This window comes from Panthera pardus, unplaced genomic scaffold (genome assembly GCF_024362965.1).
Source record: "Panthera pardus isolate Hobbes unplaced genomic scaffold, ASM2436296v1 HiC_scaffold_2, whole genome shotgun sequence".
Lineage (NCBI taxonomy): Eukaryota > Metazoa > Chordata > Mammalia > Carnivora > Felidae > Panthera > Panthera pardus.
In genome coordinates, this window is record NW_026526765.1 from 60,790,373 (window position 1) to 60,808,524 (window position 18,152).

General features: G+C 39.4%; 1 protein-coding gene and 1 long non-coding RNA gene across 12 annotated transcripts in view; one reads left to right on the plus strand and one right to left on the minus strand.

Annotated features, from left to right (window-relative positions):
* The window catches only part of GABRP (gamma-aminobutyric acid type A receptor subunit pi), a 35,197-nt gene extending 17,848 nt beyond the window's left edge, over window positions 1–17,349 (plus strand). For 9 of the 10 annotated variants that reach the window (XM_019450284.2, XM_019450281.2, XM_019450282.2 and 6 more), the window contains one exon: window positions 1,569–3,649. In XM_019450284.2, coding sequence (XP_019305829.2) covers window positions 1,569–1,871 — 303 coding nt within the window. In that variant the 3' untranslated portion in view covers window positions 1,872–3,649. Of the gene's footprint in view, window positions 1–1,568; window positions 3,650–17,194 lie in introns of those variants that run through there. The other variant, XM_019450291.2, reaches the window with a different exon arrangement.
* Window positions 1–18,152, minus strand: part of LOC128778263 (uncharacterized) — a 51,875-nt gene that overhangs the window by 7,434 nt on the left and 26,289 nt on the right. The window lies entirely within an intron of this gene.

The following is an 18,152-nucleotide window of genomic DNA, read 5'->3' on the forward strand; positions in this document are numbered from 1 at the left end:
ACACCTTTTGAAAAAGACTGCTCTTTTTGTCAAGTACAATGGTATATTAACATGTTTAATTTTCTAGCAGCAAATCACTGTTATCTGCATGCAACATGAAATCACAAGCATCCATGAAAAACCCAATATCAAACCAAATGTGATCAGCTGCTTACAAGTTTCATATTAATATGCAATTACTATTTAATTATTTTGTTACATTTTTGTTTTCTTAAATTATACAAGTAATGGTTTACTGAAAATGTATGAAAAAAATTAAATTGTGGCAAATTTCTCGATTAGCCTATATTTCTGCTAACAGGGAAAGACTGCCATTATCTGAATTAGCAGTGAAACACTGTGGTCCAGCTCTCAGAATAATAACAATCATTATTATCAATTGAACATTTACATGTGCCAGACAGTCATAAGCCCTTTGCAAATATTAGATCATTTAAAATACTCCTAACAACCCAGGAAGGGTATCAGAAAGGAATCCAAACAGCCCAAAGACCCAGTTGCCTGCTCCCTTATGTTTGACTCATGAGCAACGTTTCACACAGTCGTATTACCCAAGTACCAAAGGCAAATGACTCTATGTGCCAGCCAAAGAAGAATATGGATTTCACTCATTTTGCTCTCTATAGGCTTCCTTAAGGGGACAATGGTTAATAACAACAACAACAAAAATCTGAATTTGGTAGATTGGCAAAAAGGGATATGGAGAATTACTAAGATCCTTCATGGAAGACACCAGAAAGCCCTTATTTGGCTGTGTGTACAAGAATAGCTTCACTACAAAGTAGTGGCTATGTGCTGAACATCTCATTTAGTCCACCCAACAGCCTATCAGATGGCCACCACTGTTATTCCAAATTTACTGTTGAGGAATCTGCTGCTCAGTAAGACCTCACAGCTAGTCAGTAGCCTGGCCAAGGATCCAAACTCCACTCTGTCTGACTTCACTACACTCCCCACATGCTATGCCGTTCCAGGCATGTTGGAGAATGACAATTCCCTGGAATTGTAGGCAGCATCACTATTTCTGTTTGTGTGGCAGAGACTTTTAGACACTGCTGATTTCTGTCATCTCTCATAATTAATCCCTCCTCACTGAGACAGAATGGGACTCATCAAATACCTACTAAATGCTTTACATAATTTATACCATCTTCCCATCCGTCTCATGAGGTAAATATTAATATTAATATCATCACCATTTTGTAGGCAAGGAAACTGAGTTTTAAAGGGATTAAGGTGACTGAAATTTCATAGTAGGAAGAGGCAGAATGGAATTTGAACCCAGATCAGCTAACTTCAAAGGCTGAGCATTCAGCACACAGCTCTGCATATCAATAGAAGGCAATGGTTATTCTTCCCCTTATACAAGCTGAGGACCTAGGGATAGGTGCCTATAAGCAGGATAACAGGACTGCCAAGTCCGGCTCACTAGCCAATTACTGAGGCACTCAATGCCACTTTCTATTAAACCTAATTATTCAATACTTAGGCTTCTAATTATATAAATACCTGCTTATTTATTTTGCTAAGTCGAATCTTTCAAGCTGACCACGTTGTCTATGATCTAGGGGACGGCGAAGGAAGTGGAAGAAGTCAATATTACTAACATTATCAACAGCTCCATCTCCAGCTTTAAACGGAAGATCAGCTTTGCCAGCATTGAAATTTCCGGTGATAATGTTGACTATAGTGACTTGACCATGAAAACCAGTGACAAGTTCAAGTTTGTCTTCCGAGATAAGATGGGCAGGATTGTTGATTATTTCACAATTCAAAACCCCAGTAATGTTGATCGCTATTCCAAATTACTATTTCCTTTGATTTTTATGCTAGCCAATGTATTTTACTGGGCATACTACATGTATTTTTGAGAGTATGCTGAATTGTTTGCATGCCATGGTTCTTCAAAAGAACAAAGTAATGATGCAAGCAGTTTTCGAAGCCAAGTGTGCATGCTAAACAAGTGAGTAGATAGCATCTGAGCATTTCTCCTCAAAGAATATTCCCCTACCTGTTATTTAAGCTGTGTAGAAGTCCTAGCATTACAGAGTCTTATAATAGAAATAACAAGTCATTCCTTTTTTATCTTTACCAAAGACATCCCCATGGAGCCTAAGATTACAAACCTACTCAGGGTTGACTATTTGCTCAGTGACTCCCTGGTCTGCATTTACCTCATGTAAAAAAATGAGAAGGAAACTATTATATGTATTGAGTAACCCTCAAGTGCCAGGGGTTGTTTCTAAATTAATCATACGTGCTATTTACTAAATCTCTGCAGTGCTTATAAAATGTATTGTTACCTATTTAGGGAGTAACACTTTCTAGTTTTTGTTTTTGATTAAAATGAAATGTGAGCCTAAGTCAATTCACTGAAAGTCACTGTACTAACTCAATACCAAGATGAGTCCTTAATACAGTATTTCATACTACAGCAGAACGGTCCCCAAACTCCAATAAGTTCTATGACTAAAAAATCACATGTAAATGAAGAAAACATTAATAGATCAACAATATCAAATGCAAATTTGTTTCTAAGATATAATGGATTCCCCTGAATCCAAACTGAAAGGGCTCTGGGGCTTTACTCTCCCATTTGATATGTCTTATCATTTTACTATTATACATACACCAGTCCTCAACAATGCTAAAGCCCTTTCCCCACATCAGGGATAGAAATGGAAGATTGTTTAAAAAACTTATTCTAAGGAGTCTTACTAAGAGCTGCGGCCAACAATACATGCAGAATTGAGTCCATTTCTATCTGCTACTCTGAGCACCACGTTCCAAGCAGCAGATCTCCTGCATCCTTCCAAGAGGAGCTCTTAACCCTATACTCTAATGACTAGGAGGGATGCTTATCAGATAATGAGCTGCATTACCAAGAAACAAGTGGCTTACAACAAGCTTGGTCTTGCTCAGAACCCCGATCCTTCTAGCTGGACTACTCTGAGTAGCTTTTCCTGCATGAGTAGGAGAATGTTGGCCTAGAGTCCTGAACTTTCTGAGTAACAATGGGACTTGTTCCAGAATATACGTGCAGGATGCAGATGAGCTATCTTTTCCCAGTCCAGCCACTCTCACTCTGACACAAGAAGCACATTATGTGCATCCTTACTCCTTGGTCAAGCTCAGCCAACAGCATTATAAGTGGAGACTTGTCAGCGTGCCATGAGGGAGGCGCCAGGATGGTGGAACAGCACGGAAAGTTTTTTTTTGCATTGCTCACCCCTGAGATGTCAGTTCAGCCTCAACCTGCATAAAAAGAATCCTGCCATCTTTAATTCTCTAACTTCTTTTGTTATGCCTTTACCTTTTCTTTCAGAAAATGTATGCCTTTACCTTTTCTTTCAGAAATAAACCATGGCTTCTCTCTTCTATAACCTCCTGTACCATAGGCTCTCATTCTTTTTCTCTTTTTGATAATTCTCACAATTCAGTGTCTAGTGAGCTTTTAACATAATGTTCTAATGCAAAGGAATTAAATGAGGTGGAACGTGGTTGTATGGTTCAATCATATTTGTGATTTTAAAAAAAGTTTAAAAGGAAATATCTGCTCTGAAACCCTGTTCAGGCATTATATATATTTTTAAAAAGCTGTAAAGTGTGCAACTGTGAAATAAACATACCATATTAGCTACCCACCAAATCAAGTGGTCATCTGTAGAATGAGTATTGTCAAATCCCCTTTGGAAAAGGTATACATCATAGCGCAAATTCAGTGGGCTCGCACTCTTAACATCTTCATGTTCCTCCCACTGCAGACAGCACACAGATACATTCACACGTGCATATACACACACACATACACATACCCCTACTACTTCCTACCAAGGAAGATAAACAGTGGGGGCACAGTGGATATTTCTTTGAGATCGCTCCACCACAACACTTGCCTTATAGTTAAATAGCTGAGCCTGGTGATACTGAAAGATTCAATTCTCAGAAAATGCCAGATTCCCTTCCAAGCCTTCTTCATGGCTTTGGAATTCACTTTTCGTTTTCTGTTGAATAGTATCTTTAAAGTTTGAGAATATATTTGGGGGAAAATTCTTGAATTGTGTACCACTCTGAAACTTATGTAGGCTACAGCATCAGAGTTCTCATAAAAAAAAACTCTTAAAATTTTAGATCTGCTCCATGTATCCTACCTACCCAGATCACTCCCAAGACCCACTTTATTCAAAATATTTCTTGGGTGAAAATACCAAGACTAACCATATCAAATTTTCAAATACATGAAACTATGTAAGGATGAGAAAATTCTAAGTCATGGAAATATGGTTTTAATTACCTTGATGTGGGGAATATCAATATTCTCAATATATAAAAAATATATATGTTAGTATATGGTATTCAATAGCAAATGACAGAAGGCTAATTTCCAATGAAAGACAAGGAGAGATGGAGAAATGAGCATAGCACAAAAGAGCTGGAGATTACAACAGAGTACAAGCTGACAACGATTGGACAATACAGGGGGGTACCATTAGGAGAAAAAGTATAGTAGGGCTTTTGGTGCCAGGAATGTTTAGGGACAACCTATAGTTAGGGACAGTTAGACAACCAGGATTGAGATGTGGTCCTTCCTCCATGCTTTACATCATATTAATGCTCTTACAGAGCATTCTTCTCAGCTGCTGGCCCACAACTAATTTTGATCAGTCCATAATTCATTACTGCCAACGATCCTTGCTTCTTAGTATACATTTTTTAAGTTGAGTCATACAGGGAATTATATGCCATTATATGGTCACTGTACTTTATGTGTTGTACCAATGACTTTAAAGAAGGAGAGAACATTTGAACACGTTTCATGTTTTTTTGAATAATTTAGAAATATATAATATACATAATTTCCAATAACTTTTGTAGAAAATCTATGTGTATATGTATATATATGTACATGTACATGTACATTTATATGTATATGATGGCCAAATTTTGGCCATCATACCTTTACAAAGGTTGTAGAGAAATGGAAAAAGTCAAAGAAAAATGGCAGAAGTGATTAAAATCACAAAAAAACAGGTCCAAGAAGAAAGAGCTTTTGTATCTTGAAAAGCAATGCTGGGGGCACCTGGATGGCTCACTTGGTTAAGCGTCCGACTTTGGCTCAGGTCATGATCTCACAGCTCGTGGGTTCAAGCTTTGGGCTCTGTGCTGACAACTTGCTCAGAGCCCGAAGTCTGCTTTGGATTCTGTGTCTCCTTCTCTCTCTGCCCCTCCCCCACTCACTCTCTATCTCTCTCTGTCTCTCAAAAATAAATAAATTTAAAAAAAACTTTTTTTTAAGAGAAAAGCAATGCTGAATAATGATTGTCATTATTAGGTTCAAAGGGGGCTTTGCACAAGGTACATGCTGTTCTACTATTCACCTTAATAAGAGAACTGAATAAAAAGTAAATAGAAATGAACTTAAAAGAAAGTCTAATTGTGTAGAAGGAAGAAAGTGTGCAAGTTAAATAATGAAATGCTCAGGTAAACTTCTAGTCTCCATCTGGAAGTTTCCCATGAGAATAAACAATCATCTCCTTTCTTTGAATTTTGCCATCAATGGGTCTGAAAGCAGACGGCTCTATTCTGCCAGGTAATCTTAGGAGGTTGTAGATGCAGGGAGATGCCTCTGGCCACAGAAAATTAAAATGTCATATCACGTATTACTAACAAAGAACGTATGCCTAAGAATATTCCTGGGTGACCCACAAATATTCCTGGTGGCCCACAGGGCTGAGTTTCAAAATTACAGTTTCTTTTTGGAGATCTGCAGGGGGCAGGGGGGGAGCATATGACTCACAGCTTTCAGTGACTTGGATGTGAAAATGGCTTTTTGATTATCCAGTCTCATTACTTATATTGTATCTTTCCAAAAATTAAAGAAACAGTCCCATTTGGAAAAGTGGAAAGGGGGGTGGAACAGAAAAGGTGAGTGAGCGCCTAGGTGCATGTTGACCCATTGTCTCTGTGTTCTATCTCTTCTTCTCTAAGCCAGACTAGAGCCAAGAGCCAAGTGGACTTGGAGAGTCCAGTGGTTCATATCCTGCATGTATGGCCTGCTTCCCATGGCATGAATTTTATTAAAATCCTTAAGGAATAGGATTTCATACTTCATCACCTGGATCTCCATTTTCATCTGGAAGTTACTCCTCCTACTCAATACAGAAACTTGGCTAACAGGGGCACCTGGGTGGCACAGTTTGTTAAGCATCTGACTCTTGATCTCAGCTCAGGTCACGGTCTCACAGTTTGTGAGTTCGAGCCCCACATCTAGCATCTGCACTGATGGCACTGAGCTTGCTTGGGATTCTGTCTCTCCTTCTCTCTGCCCCTCCCCCGACTTGTGCTCTCTCTCAAAATAAATAAATGAACTGAAAGAAAAAAAGAAAGAAAGAAAGAAAGAAAGAAAGAAAGAAAGAAAGAAAGAAAGAAAGAAAGAAAGAAAGAAAGAAACTTGGCTAACATATTGTATAGGAAAGGTTAACATACCAGAGCTGAGACTGTTATCTTTAAAAAGGTCTTTTTGCAAGGTTGCTCCTTAGCTGGCATATGGGAATTTGGATTTGGGGAGAGTTCCCATTATTCTCTGATTGGTAATGGTGGCTCACTTTGCCTAAACTGTACAAACCATGTGGTTTATGCTGAACCCCTGCTTCCCTTCTGGAAGTTTGGAATTTTGTATCATGCTAAGCAGAGGTTGCCAATGTCCCCAATAAAAATCTTGGACACTGAGTCTCTAATGAGCTTTTTGGTAGAGAACATTCCATACATTTGCCACAATCCCATGCCAGAGGAATTGGGTACATCCTGGGTGACTACATAGGGAGAAGTCTCTTAGAAGCTCATGCCTGATTTTTCTCAGATTTTGCCCCATGCACATTTTCCCTTTGCTGATTATAATAAATCCCAGCTATGAGTAGTCCCATAAGTCCTAGAGAATCAGTGAATCTGTGTTTGGTCTTGGGGGGACTCCTGACACACATGCTTTGGAACCTGGCTGAGTATAAGATTCACCAGTGGAACTTTATAGACGACAGATTTCAGAATCGCCCCAGACCTATTGACTCAAGATCTGTATTTTTCAAAGCTCTCCAGATGTTTTTGATATGAAATCAGAAGGGAAGACAGATGCCAAATCCCTTGGTGGAAAAGACAACAGCTGCATGAAAGCTATATTTTCTAGGAAAAAAAGAAGTAATACAGTGTGCCTGCCACATGGAAGGAAAGAGTCCAACTCGCTATGATGACTGTAAATGAATATTCTACACAGCAGATAGAGAGCAAAATTTTTCCATGACACTTCTATGTTAGAGCCAAGAAGGAACAGGACAGCTTCCATTTTTGACATGGCCACAACACGGCAAAGAGGCACCCAATGATAAGTATGTGGTTGAAGGTGGGTGGGGATACAGCATTTCTTCACTGCAACTCGCACTTTTCAAGACAGTAAACCTTAACACTCATGCAAATGAACTAAAACTCTTCATAGGAAAGTAAAAACTTAGACTACATGCAACCAAACACCCTGGCTTCTGCAATAAGCAGGCAGGGGCAGCTGGCTTGAATGACACCCTGTAGGTAGCTATCAGGGAGGTTAGGGGTGTTACCCCAAATTTTCACTAAGAACTCTCAGAGTGACAAAGGGAGAGGACTTGACTAAGAAGCAGGAGATCATCAAACCTGTGACATAAAACGGCATCTGCAAACTCAATTTCCTTTCTCATTCTTGGGCCTCTTTCAGTCTGGCCCGCCATCTTATTCTTCATCTACACCAAAGGCCTTCCAAGTGCAGCCAGAATCTGAATTACATTGTGATTATCTCATGGATGGAGATACTTGTTTAATTTCCAAATTTTAGAAGCAGTCTTGAAGCTGGCTCTTCAGGTTGAATACTTTAATGGGCATATTTAACAAATGAAAAAAATGTGGATATGTCCTCATAATATACAGAAGTGGGGCATGACTGATGAATAAATGGTTGATCTCAACAAGAGATTTCTTTTTAGGGGGAGTAGGCAAATACATCCCTGATGGATTTGCTTTTCAATAACAAGTTATTGAACCAATTCACCAAGATATATCTTGAAGAATCAAAATGCTTTCATTCATAAATCAAACTGTATCTATGGAACCAAAGGAAATGGGAGAGGATGACAGTGGAAAGTGATAACCACAAATATCACTAATAAAAGTTAGACTAAGATGCCGTGGCATTTAAAGCCACAAACCTTAGAATGTAATAATAAAGTGAATTTTCAGAATGTAAAGTAATCTCAGGAGAAATTATCCATTTAAAAGAATATGAGATGTACCTTTTCTGGGTCTGTGTATTTCTTAAATCATAACAAAACATTCTAATCTGTTTCACAGAGGGAATCAAAAGCAAATTCTCAACAAGGGAAATAGAACTGTGTCTTATCTACTCTGATATTACTTTAAATAACTTATTCAGTTATCTTTTTCCACAAAGAATCCAACTGCATACCCTTTCACACATATCCCAAAAGACTAATCCAATTTAATTTAGTGTAGGAGCCCAGGAATGAGAGTCAAGAGATCTGGGCTCTGTCATTATTAACTTAATCTCTATTTGCCTAAGTTACCAATACGTTAAATGAAACAAAAATATTTGTCCTTTCTACTTCACAGGTTTGTGATAGGGTTAAACATGAGATTATAAATGTAAAAGTATTTTGGAAATGTGTAATAGAAGCAGGTCCTAATTAATTTGATACATGATTGCACACATACTATCTATCCTTAGAAAATTATAACTGGGATGTAGCTGGAACATCATGATGTCCAAACAGCTTACATGACATATTAGTGGATAAGGGTCAAGGGCATGACAGGGTGCATCTGAGATCAAACATGGGACATGGCCAGAACTAGAAGCCGTGTCTTGTAAGTGCAGCCTTCTTTTTGCTGATTCCATTATCTTCTCGAGGTACCTGGGTGGCTCAGTCAGTTGAGTGTCTGACTTTGACTCTTCATGATTTCATGATCGTGAGTTGGAGCCCCATGTTGGCCTCTGTGCTGAGATTTCAGAGCCTGGAGCCAGCTTTGGATTCTGTGTGTGTCTCTCTCTCTGCCTCTCTCCTGCTCATTCTCTCTCTCTCTCTCTCTCTCTCTCTCTCTCTCTCTCTCTCTCTCAAAAATAAATAAACACTAAAACAATTTTTAAAAATTTTTAAATAAAAAAAAATCTTCTCAAATGATTCTGTGCACACGGTTTCATGCTCTGTCTGTGCAGAAGCAGCACTGAAAGATTACAACATCTCTAACAAAAAGTTACAAAACCTCATCAAGATTTAATGGCATTATCTGTGGCCGAAGTCTTGAAGATCTCTTTCAACTTCCCAGGACTGTTCCACCCCCAGAAATTTGAGGCAGAGGTATCTCTAGAATCTTTGCTACCCAGTCAGATCATTTTTTCCCCAAGGAGGACTTTGGAAATAATGTTTTTAGCCTACAGGACCCAGCTTTCACCCCTTCCTTCTAAAAGCCCCTGCAGAAGAGATCACAAAAACTGACATCCTGCCCACAAGATGCACTGCTGACCTGGCTAGCTGCTCCTGGAATGCAGTTAGCAAGAAAATCCTTTCATTTCTGTAAAGGTGAAAGATCTTGGATCATGAATCCTCTCTGCACTGTGAATTGTTTTACAAATGCATTTGTATGTATAAGCAATGCCTTCCATTGCAATGAATCTTTTGCATTTTTAAAGGTAAGGTGTATGTTCTGACACTATAAATGGTAGTAAAGGTATTTCAAATTATCTACCATTTGCTTACTGTATTAACCAAGAGAGTACATAAAGGGCAATAAAGTTATATCTTTATCAGAAAAGCATACAGTGCTTTGGTAAGCACTGTGCTATCGCAGCCCTGTTGTCTGTTCAAAGTTTTATAATGTTTTCCAAATAGAACATAGGCATAAAATAACTTTTATTCAGTCTTCTGGGGGGGGGGGAATATTAAGAATAATCATCACAATGTAATCCATCAGGGGTTTTCTCATTTTGCTTCCTCCCAGGTATTTTAGATAGACTTGCCATTACGAGTCCCATAAAAGGATAGGAGTCCATGGTGTGTAAATGCGAGTCAATAGGTATAATTTATTGTGTCAATCATTTACTAAGCATTTAACCCTACTCTGGCTCTCATCCTGCCAATAATCCTGTAAGATAAATCCTATTAACCCATTTTGCAGGTAAGAAAAACAATGATTAATGAGATTGACTGGCTAGCTCAAGGTTCTACAGTTGGTCAGTGGCAGACCTAAGGTTTGAACCCAGGTCTATTTGGTCTCAAGACCCATGCTTCATCCACTAAACTATATTTCCTTCCTCTTATAGCAAGTTGTTAGAAGTCTCCACGATCTGGATATGAGTTAGACTATAATAGGGATGAAACAAATGAAAATGATAATGAGAACATTTCTCCTTCACCTTCCTACTTTAGAAATATCCACGGAACTTTCCATCTCCAAAGGCAGTAACTCACAAGAGTGATGGGAAGAAGCAAACAGACTGTGGAAAATCCAAACAGTACCAGGAGAGGTTAGCAGCTGTGGCCTTGACCTGAGTCAGCTTGGGTTTGAGCTCTGGCTCTGCCTGTTCCTAGTTAGTTGTATTACCCCGTTTAACCTCCTTGAGTATTATTTCCCTCTCTGTAAAACAGGAAAAACATCCTCTTAGGCTTGAATAATATGAAATGTATGATATACTTAACACAGCACCTAGCAGATTGTTGCATGCTCCATAAATGCTATCTATTTTTTATTGGAACTTTTGCTGTTAGGTTGCTGTATAAAAGATAAAGGCACATTATTAGTTTAAAAAAACAACAACTCACAGTTTCTGGTTTAACTGGTTTCTGTTGGCACCTAATAGCTTTACACATCTTGATTTAAGAGAGGCTAAAAAACAAAGAATGGATGTCAATGGATGTTTCTACTGTCAAGAACAGATGCTCTTGTTTGGGCTCAGCTAACACTGAAGTCTAGTCGGCAGCCCCAAATAGAACCCATTTGATTTCTCCTGCCGGTGTAAGTAGGAAATTGATGCTGCTGAGAGTGTGAAATTTGAGTCTTTAGAATTTCTAATTAATATGTCAGTCCCTGACATGTACATCCTATCCTTTCTTATTTCTTATGTAAGTTTTGGTTCTCATTCCCACCATTCCCAAACTCTTACTTAAAAAAATAATAAAGTTATACATAGGGATTCCTGAAAATAAAGTAGCAGCCTGGTTACATGCAGAGCTGAAATGAGGACCATCTCTTGATAGGTCTCTTGTCCAAGGAAACCTTTTCTATTAGATCTTAGTCTTTTCGCTTATGGCTTTAATCTAACCAAAAATGTAGATGTCCCTCTGGAAGGGTAACACCTTAAAATATTTACCCAGAATCCTTTTTGTGAGTAAAATATATTAGAGTATCTCATAGACACTCTGTGGAACACACTTTGGGAAATGCTGAATTAGACTCCTTAGTAGCAAAATAGCAAGAAACAAAATTGGGACTGGATATTTTTCAATATTATAGGTATTGAAGAAATACTGATGATAACAAGAAAGTAACTCTTTATTAAAATGTGGTTAGTGAGACATACATGGAAAAAAGATGTAGCCTTAAACTTTTAGATCCCAACATTGTACCTGGACCAGGAAAAGAGATACCGGGAGCATCTGAGAACAGAGTCTGCAGCTGTTGCCAGATGCAGCTTGAAGAAGAGTTCAGGTACAGGAAAAGGTAGACCTTCCCACTTAAAGTTTTGTGCTTTGAAAAGAAGAACAGTGCGCATGGTGATATGCAGTTAGGAACCAGACTCTACCCCTTTTCTCCTCTATCCCTCCTCTACCTGCCCCACCACCACCCCCACCCAGAGACTTCAGCAGATGTATTCGTTTGCTTAGGGCTGCCATTAACAAAGTGCCACAGACTGGGTAGCTTACACAACAACATTTCTTTTCTCACAGTTCTGGAAGTTAGAAGCCCAAGATCGAGGTGATCTCAGGGTTGGCTTCTTCTGAGGCCTGTCTTCTCAGCTTTTAGGTGGTGTCTTCTCCCTGAGTCCCCATGTGGTCTTCCCTCTGTATGTGTCTGTGTTCATCTCCTCTTCTTGTAAGGACACCAGACATATTGGATTGGGGGCCACCCAGATGCCCTCATTTTAACTTCATCATCTCTTTAAAGTAACTGTATCCACTCTGAGGTACTGGGGATTAGGACCTCAACATATGAATTTAGGGCAGAGACACAATTCATCCCATAACACAGGCATAACTCCTCTCACTGGCCCCTTAAAGACTCTTTAAAGATGGATGCCGGGTTACTATGTGCCCTGCTCAATTTCCTGCAGTACAAATACAAAAAAGAAAACTGTTTAAGCTCTCTGCTAAATTATCTATCACTCCTGTTTCTTACTCAATTTTTCTCCAACTATTTTAGCTCTTACTCTGTCTCCCTCGAGCCAAGAGAGCCTCTGTGACTCGGGCCCTTTTGTACCCTCCAGTGTCCCTTTGAATAGAGCTGTAAAGACATGCTGTTAACTGGCTGATCCCCAGAGCCCACCCTTAAAGAGTTTTTGTACCACCCTACCCACTCATCTTTGCCAGACCTGATAGCTTCCTCAGCTGCCAAGGATCTCCAATCATATCACAAAAATTTAAAACCCACAGACTCTGGAAGAGATGCCCTGGTGGTGTTAAAATGAAGGTAGCATTCTTTCCCACCAGGGAAAACACTCATGATTTGTTGATTTGTTGACAGTTTGCAGGTCTGGGAAGAGTACTAAGTCAGCAGAGGGCTCAATACCTAACACAGGAAAGACCATTGTCCTGCAACAGTGAAGAATGGACTTCACCAGTTCACCTCAGAGCTGGCACCTGGCTGGAGGGCATGGCAAAGTGTTGGGTTTCTGTAATGGAAGGCAGACTTTTTTGTTTTGTTTTGTTTTAATTACCCTGTTATGTGATAGAAGTCATAAGGTAAAAGAAAAGTATGGAAAGCTGATTTCTTTAATATATGACCTTCTGATAGCCTATATGTTTTAGGGACAAACTTCCTAATGAGACTTTTTATAATAAAGCTTTCATTGCTTTGAAAAATATTAACTTTTCCAGTTCTTCCGGGTAGATCAAACAGAGCCTGCAGTTATAGTTACAATATCCTAAAGATTTAGCTTCTCAGTAATAATGGGTAAGAGCCTTAGCATTGCCACAGGCCAAAACTATATTATTTGAAATGAAACCTCTCATAAATATCCAACTATGAAGTCACTATCTATCAACTGCTGTTATATAAACAGGACAGAGCTAAATCTCCCATCTGCCAATATCAGAGCTGCCACAAAGAATGATTTTGTGTCCAGATATCACAAATTAAACAGGCTCTTGCTCTGTCAGCCAATTCTAGGAAGCCAAGTTTGGTTTGGGTAGTCACCATGTAGTCCAAGAAAGGAGTTCTGGAAGGTCTGAATTCTTCTTTCCCTTTTGCCAAGAGCTTGGACCACCCTCAGGCTTAGGAGCTGTCTGCTGGGTAGTAGAAAAGATGTGACTGATTTTTTAGAAAGAACACTGTAGCTACCAGTGTCCCACTTCTTAGCTCTTCTTTTCTACAACTTTCTCCATACCTTTGTGACACAGTTAACCTTAGACTTCTGCCCTCACTCTGCTTTGAGCACCTATTTATCTAGTTTACCGCAGTCTTGTTCAGCACCAGAAATGCTAATGGAAGGTCTGCGGACCAAGCTTTGAGAAACACTGCTCAAAACAATAAGAAGCCATCAATAGAATGTACTTCTGCATTAACCTTTTCACATCTTCTGTTCCAGGGCCTAGAACATGGCAGTCACATAATATACATGTGGTAATCTAAACTGAAGCCAAGATTCTTTTTTTCTAGCCTAAGATTTCTTTGAGTCTAAGATTTTTAAGTAGGGAAGTAACATGATTTAGGTTTTAGAGAGTAAATAGGAGGAGCTTAGAAGCTGGAGAAAAGAAAACAGAGATCAGAGTTAAGGGGACCAATTGTGCCTCCTCTCATTAAAATTAAAGAACACATTATAATAATGGTATAATAATAATAACCAACATTGACATAATTCTTACAATATACCAGGCCCTATCATAAAAGCTTTTCTTAAATTAACTCGTTAAATTCTCATAACAACCTAATAGGTAGGGACTATCATTATCCTCATTTGAAGACCCAGAAATGGAGATCCACAGAGAGTAAGGTGCTTACCCAGAGTGACATAGTTAATTAGTGGCACAGGTATGATTTCAACAGGCCATCTAGCTTCCAAGTTCAGCATGCAAATCACTTCTATATGCATTGTCTCAAGTAGTCCTTACTTCCCATCCACCCAGCCTCCCAGTAAGGCAGTGGCCAGTGTGCTGGCTTCTCCTGCTGGCCTGTCTTACCTAACTTCACTAGGTATGGCCTACACTTCCTTGCTTACCATGATCAAAACTTAATTGACCTTCTCTTATTCCCCAGGGCCCTGGGTCAATTTACTGATTGTAGTAGCTTACTATGTCATAAGTCATGCCAAGATGACTCATTATTCTTTCAACAAATATATATTGAGCACTCACTATGCGCTAGGCACTGCACTAGGTGCATACAAAGGATTTACAGTGAATGTACCATCAAAGAAATAGACATGTAAACAAATTCAATAATTATAAATCCTGATTAGTGCCCTTAAGAAAATAAAAATAATTGCATCTAATGGGATAATGACCCAAAGAAATGCTTCTTTGGTGATGAGAATTTCAGATGCTATGACAAATCACATAGGAAATCACATATTTTGGGATACTGGTGGCCTTTCTATTGGGCCCTTAAATATACCAACTTCTTAGTGAAAAAAAAAAAAAAAAAAAAAAAAAAAGAAACGATCTCCACCATCCTCCAGCCTAGAATCTTTTAGTGGTTCTTCTCAGCCTTCAGGATATAAAATTCAGACCCCTCGGTATGATTCACATGCCCTCCCAGGTTAGCCTTCTGCCCACCTTCCAGACTCAACATTATGTTAGTCCCTTCCCCACCCCTTTCACATTTAACTTCTACCATACTCAAGACTAATAATCACATAACACCCTATATACCTAGGTTGCCTATCTCCCTTCCCCACACTTCACCTGAAGAGCCCCTATTTATCTTTCAACACTCAGACTAGAGTTACCTTTCAATAATCCCTCTCCACCCAAAGCTGGGCTTGGTACTGCCCCTTGGGGATCCTTTAGTGTTCCAGATTGAATTGTGTCCTCCACCCCCAATTTATATGTTGAAACTCCCAGTACTTCAAAATGGGATGGTGTTTGGGTATGGGAGTCTTTAAAGAGGTAATTAAGTTAAAATGAGGTCTTTTGCATGGGCCCTAGTCCAATAGAGCTGGTGTCCTTATAAGCAGAGGAGATTGGGACATAGATATACACACAGAGAAGACTATGTGAAGACGCAGGGAGAAGGTGGCCATCTGCAAGCCAAGGAGACAGGTCTCTCTCTCCTCGAGGTAACCAAGCCTGTGGTCACCTCCATCTTGGACTGTTAGTCTCCAGAACCACAAGAAAATAAGTTTCTCTTGTTTAAGCCATCCAGTCTATGGAAATTTGTTATGGCAGCTCTAGCAAACCAACAAACTTAGCATCTTGTCTAAACCATAGTGATACACCTGCTTCGTGGACCTAAGTCAAAAAAAAACCTCATCTTTTTAAACTTTCACCCCCCCCAGTGTTGACCTCAGGGCTGGGCATGTGGTAACCTCTCAGTTAGTGTTTGCTGAGTGAGTGAAGGAATGAATGAACCGCTTATTTCATTTATGTGGAGGGCATATCAATGCAGCATTACTTCTGAACACTGGAGAGCAGTCTGGAATAGTGTAATCATCTGAGAGAAAGGTTGGCTCCCTCTCAGAGAGAATAAAGGGAACCAGCACTACAGTTCCCACTGCAGCAATCAGGATTTGGAAAAACAGAAGGTTACAGAGGCAACCCCTGAGGCACAGATCCGTGGTATTTCCCAGGTCTTTCAAACACATTTAATTGTGCACATGGAAAAGAATGGCATCATTATTTAATCCAAAATACAATAACAACAATAGATTGCTCATGTAGGCGCACAAGTCCCCTGCAGAGAATTTAATGTGTGTGTTGCCTTTACCCACATATACAGCCAAGGCAGTGGGAATGGGGGCCAGCCCATTCTTGTGGCCTGGGAAGAGAGAACATGGATGCCTATGGTTGTTATAACAGCAAAAGGGGGGAAAACAAAAGAAAGCCCAAGGGTAGAGCTACGACTTCACTTAAGACGAATGTATATCTTTATTTTTGTCCTCAGCAATAACCCAAAGAAATATCTGATGCTACTGAAAGACTGCTGTCATCCCTGGTAGATACTCATCAATTATTATTAAGTATTGCACGGTTCAGGTCAAGATATAATATGTCTGAGAAAAACCGTGGCACCTCCTTTTAATCTTGCGTAGAAAACAATTAAAGTATATAAAGCACATTATTAAAATATGTAAAATTTATAATTTAATTATAAGATTGCATAGCTTTATGATCTAATAGTTCTGCTGTATTTTGCATATTAGTGAACAATTGCTTTCTTAAAGCACACAGTAGAATCATTTACTTGATGCTGGAGAATAAGTTAATTATGGATTCCCTGTATATGACTAATGGATTTAATAATCACTTTACTGTAGAATTAACTTATACTTCCCTGTGCTTATAGCACTAATGATGATATTCATAAAAGTTATATTTTTTAAAAAATGTAAGATTGGCACAAAAAGAGAAGCCCATGTACAACTTGGTTTTAGAGCCAGCAGTTCTAAATAGATAGTTCAGAGCCATCAAGGCCCTCTCCTTGCTCCATAATAAATCATACACACCCTCCTCCCCACCCCCACCCCCGCTACCAACCCTGCCTCCATTGGCTTTATTAAGGGAATTTATTTTATTTAAGGGAAGACGAAATGCTTGCCAGATACATTTAGTGAAGCTTCTGATTTGTTTTAACCTCAGTTGTAGGTCACAATGAGGATTATTCGCTTACACCTATTCCGTGGCACTCTGGGAAGCTCCATATGTACTAAGAGCACATTGGGTTGCCCAAGTCCCTCTTTTTGTCCTCAGCTACATTCTCTTGAAGCCACTCATTTTTCTCCTTCATCCAGAGCAAATAACATTGGTGGAAGAAGTAGCGGGAATGTAATTTGCTTAAGGAGGGAGTCCCCGGTGCTGCCTTTCTGAACTTACATCCATTCTTACCACCAGCACCACCACCATGATGACCATTATCATCATAACCACCATCATCATCACCACCATCACCTGGATTCTTCTTCCTCATGGAATTAAGCAATGGAAGATCTGGATTTTTATTTTCAGCTCTGCCAGTTTACCAGTGGGGATGACCTTGAGGGGGTCATGAGACCTCTTCAAACCTGTTTGCATAGTTCTAAGATGTGAAAACTGACTCTGAATGCGCTTTGTCACTGTCAAGTCCTAAATACAATCTGTGTATTATTTTAATGACCCCTCCAACCCAGATGTGCATCACCCCCTCCTCCATGAATTATTCTGCCAATTCTGGCATGGAGATTAAATATTCTGGAAAAGAAAGAACTACAGCTTACACTTTGTATTACTGCACGGAGTTGTTCACAAAGTATGTGCTCACTAAATATCTGTTGATGAATTGATCTGAAAGAGTATAAATCTTAAGGCCCGGAGGGATTATAATTTCCTTTACATCAGAGACCCACAGCTTTAGTTGTGAATCCATGAATCTCTGTATCCCTGCCTCACGCTTTCACCAATCTCCTCCAGTATAATGCTCTGCTGAGAGTTCAGTCATAAATGGTAATGACAAGCTGACAGGAGATTTGACCTAGCCCCTAGCAGGGACTCAGGAGACCTAAAGGTACCATTCCCTGCTCCACTGCTGGTTCTTCATAAGGTGCCAGATACCCCAGATATCCTTTCCCTCCACCTCAGCACACTAAAGGAGAAAACTCAACTTCTTTATAAAATATTGAATTGCTCTGACAAGTGAGAAATCCACCAAGTTTTGCCTTTGTTTCATGCAACATATAATGTTATTCGAGGAAAGATCTTAAACTAAATTTTCAA